General features: G+C 37.7%; 1 protein-coding gene across 1 annotated transcript in view; it reads left to right on the plus strand.

The window, feature by feature from the left end:
• The window catches only part of LOC106880484 (coatomer subunit beta), a 191,565-nt gene that overhangs the window by 78,820 nt on the left and 109,015 nt on the right, over positions 1–3,730 (plus strand). Inside the window, exons 10-11 of the mRNA XM_014930433.2 lie at positions 2,064–2,209; positions 2,944–3,040. Of these exons, the coding sequence (XP_014785919.1) occupies positions 2,064–2,209; positions 2,944–3,040 (243 nt within the window). The remainder of the gene's footprint in view (positions 1–2,063; positions 2,210–2,943; positions 3,041–3,730) is intronic.

Here is a 3,730-nt window from a genome sequence, read left to right on the forward strand (position 1 = left end):
AGTGAAATCGACATCGAACTAAATTTGTAGACCGGCACCCATGCCAACGTCTCTTTCATTGAACACTAAACTCGACTTGCAAAGACCTGTTGGGCAAGCGAAATCATGATGGCACCTGTACCAGTGGAGCACTAAGGGCACTGTCCGAGCGTGATCGTTGCCAGAGCAGCTGTCTGGCTTCCGTGCCGGTGTCACGTAAATAGCACCATTTGAGCGTGATCATTCCTGGCACTTGTGCCAGTGGCACGTGAAAAGACATTCGAGTGAGATCGTTGCCAGTGCCGCTGGACTGGCTCCTGTGCAGGTGGCACATAAAATACACCATTTCGAGCGCGGCCGTTGCCAGTACCGCCTGACTGGCCTTCGTGCGGGTGACACGTAAAAGCACCCACTACACTCTTGGAGTGGTTGGTGTTAGGAAGGGCATCCAGCTGTAGAAACTCTGCCAAATCAGATTGGCGCCTGGTGTAGCCATCCAGTTCACCAGTCCTCAGTCAAATCGTCCAACCCATGCTAGCATGGTTAGCGGATGTTAAACGATGATGATGATGATGATTCATTTACGCAAGTTAGGTACAATTTCAACCATTTCACAGACCATTCAAATTGTCATATTTCCTAAAATATTCATCCAAATTTCACAAATGAGGTATTAAAATGTTTGTTTTTGGATAATCTCCAAGAAAAAGTATAGTAGAAATTATATTTAACTATTTTCTAAAATTCATTGTGATACTTATTACTGTTTTCTACTCTTCACCCTTTTCTCTATCTTCCCTATTAACTCATATGTATCATCAATTACCCCTCCACCCCTACCCACCATTCACTACTTGTACTCCTCAATTCTACTCAACCTTCATAGTCATCATCTAATCTTTTGTACCTTCCCTTCAATATATATTTATCACTGACTATTACTTAACATTTGTTCTTCATTCATTATATTCATCTTCTACTTTTCCATATGTCCTTGTAACCTCTACCCACCCACTCTCATGTTCTTCTGTTCGCCTACCTTAAGATTCCACCCTGACATATTATCACCCTATTTTGTCTCTTTTTTCCAGCTCTACCCTGTTTACTCCTACCCATTTCTATAATGTGAGTAGACACAGAGCTCCTCTACAACTAGAAATCTGGTCTGTTCTCTTCTTCTCTACTCTAATCTCTTGTCTCCTAGTATAAAGTAGCCCGTCTGCTTCTCTACTGTAGCCTTACTTAGTCAAAGGGTATTTTAGACTTGTGGGCTTCATGATGATCTCACTAGTACTGGTGTCAAGAAAATAATGCTCACATGTACTCTGTAAAGTGATTGGCGTGAAAAGAGCATCCCTCAATAGAAACCATGCCAAAGCAAACATAGGAGCACAAACCATTCTAAGAAGGAAGATAATCTAAAGTTCAGCTTGTGTGGGAGAAAAATTTCCTTCATCACATCAGTATATAACTGATACTTACTTTGCCAATTCCAGATGAGATGTAAGATATTTCTGACTTGGTTACATTGTTTTACTGTTTTTATTATGTTGATTGTCATTCTAAAATTTGATGTTGCGTCTATGAATGGTGGAGATGTTCTATACACGCAAGTGCTGTGTTTAATTTTGGTTCTGAGTTTGAAACCTACTGGGTATCAAAAATTGTCTTTTTATCACTTAAGATAGGAGTGTGGTTAAAATTTTTTACAATCCCTTTCCGTAAGTTCATGACCTTGTACACTTGTTAGAAAACATCATCATTATTATCTTTTTCATCATCATCACCCCTATCATATAATTTCATCATTGACTTTCAGTATGTTTTTTAATAATTGAGAGCTGTCTACTGATATGAGGGATTTATGCCCAATGAAGTAAGTACCAGTGGTGGATCAGAAAACTCCTATTTTCGGTAATAATATTGAATACTGGGTCTAATGCAAAGGGATCCACATTATGAACTACGAATTACAGTAAAAATTCCATGATTCCATGACACAGCTCTTCAGATTCTAGTTTTAAGATGTTGTTTGTAATCTTTATTGAATGAGGCTTGTTTATTTTGTTTTGTGTTTTATACAGCTGATGGAGTTCCTCGGCGACCAGAATGAACTGGCTGCTGCTGATGTATTGGTGTTTGTCCGAGAAGCTGTTCAAAGGTTTGAGCAGCTGCAGCCATTGGTCATCACTAAATTACTTGAGGTTTTCCCCACCATAAAAGCTCTCAAGTGAGTTACTTTACTCAGCTCTCTCTTACTCTCTTTTACTCATTCAGTCATCTTCCTCTCTCACACTTTATACTTTCTCTGTCTCCCTCTCTCTTTAGTTCCACCACCTCACATACACATCCAGACATTCATTTTTCTCCTCATTTCATTTTTCTCCCATATTTGATTTTTCACTTACAAATTTGTTAATCTCTCATACTCTTTACTCTTTTTTTACTCTTTTACTTGTTTCAATCATTTGACTGTGGCCATGCTGGAGCACCACCTTTAGTCGAGAAAATCGACCCCAGGACTTATTCTTTGTAAGCCTAGTACTTATTCTATTGGTCTCTTTTTGCCGAACCGCTAAGTTACGGGAACGTAAACACACCACCATGTGGTTGGTAAGCAAGCTACTTACCACACAGCCACTCCTGCGCCTTCACTCTTCACACATGTCTATTTTAAATTCATTACTCTCTTTGATTTAGTATTGTCTTTTATACTCTCTTCATTGTCTTTTATTTAGAATCTACTTTCATTCACATTCTGATTTCACTTACACTCTGCTTTCACTCACATTCCAATTAAAAGACACTGTTGTGCTCTTACTGTGTATTCTTACAATGTTGTCTTCTCTCAGGTACCTGTTGCCCCACTTAACATTTTCTCTAATTGTTTAAGACACACATGGAGGTCTATTCTTTTACATTCTCATTGTTTTACTAACACTTTACTTTCTCTATCTATTGTAGGATTTTCAGAGCTGCTCTATGGATTCTGGGAGAATATTGTGACAGTTTAAAAGAAATTGAAGATGTTATGTTTCTTATCAAACAGTCCATTGGGCAGGTATGTAAATGTTAATACACACACTCATCAACATCATCATAACTTTAATATCTTATTTTCTATGTTTACATATATGTTGGGCAGAATTTTGTAGGCCAGATGCCCTTCTTGTAAACCACACTTGCTATCAAGCAAGGCAATAATTTTCCAGCCTGCTGAATAACAAACAGCATGGACATGGTTATGTGGAAAACTGGAAACAAATGATACTTTGTGAATGAGCCTTTTGTTTACAAAGATGCTGCAACACGTCAAGAGGCCTAGATATATTCTCACAGTGGATTGCAAGCAAATGACACTGCCAGTAGGCCATTGTTTACAGCTAGCAAACACTTGAAGAAAAAGAATACAAGCTTACTTAAATGCATATGTATGCACATGCATGCATACATACACTTGTGCATGCATACAATAGACTTCTTTCTTAATACCATTGGAAATATATACTGACAAATTTAATTATAACATATATGTGAGTGTGTGTGTGTACATATGTATACACACACACACACACACACATACAAATATATATGAAACACTGTCAACTAACATATTTATTGTACAAGTTATAGGAAAATAATTGACTGTACATGGTCCTAGTAAATATGAACAAATTAGTAATACACATGCCCATCTATACACACGGACACACCCATGTGTGTGTGTGTGTATATATATATATATATATAT

This window comes from Octopus bimaculoides, chromosome 18 (genome assembly GCF_001194135.2).
Source record: "Octopus bimaculoides isolate UCB-OBI-ISO-001 chromosome 18, ASM119413v2, whole genome shotgun sequence".
In the NCBI taxonomy this organism is placed as follows: domain Eukaryota; kingdom Metazoa; phylum Mollusca; class Cephalopoda; order Octopoda; family Octopodidae; genus Octopus; species Octopus bimaculoides.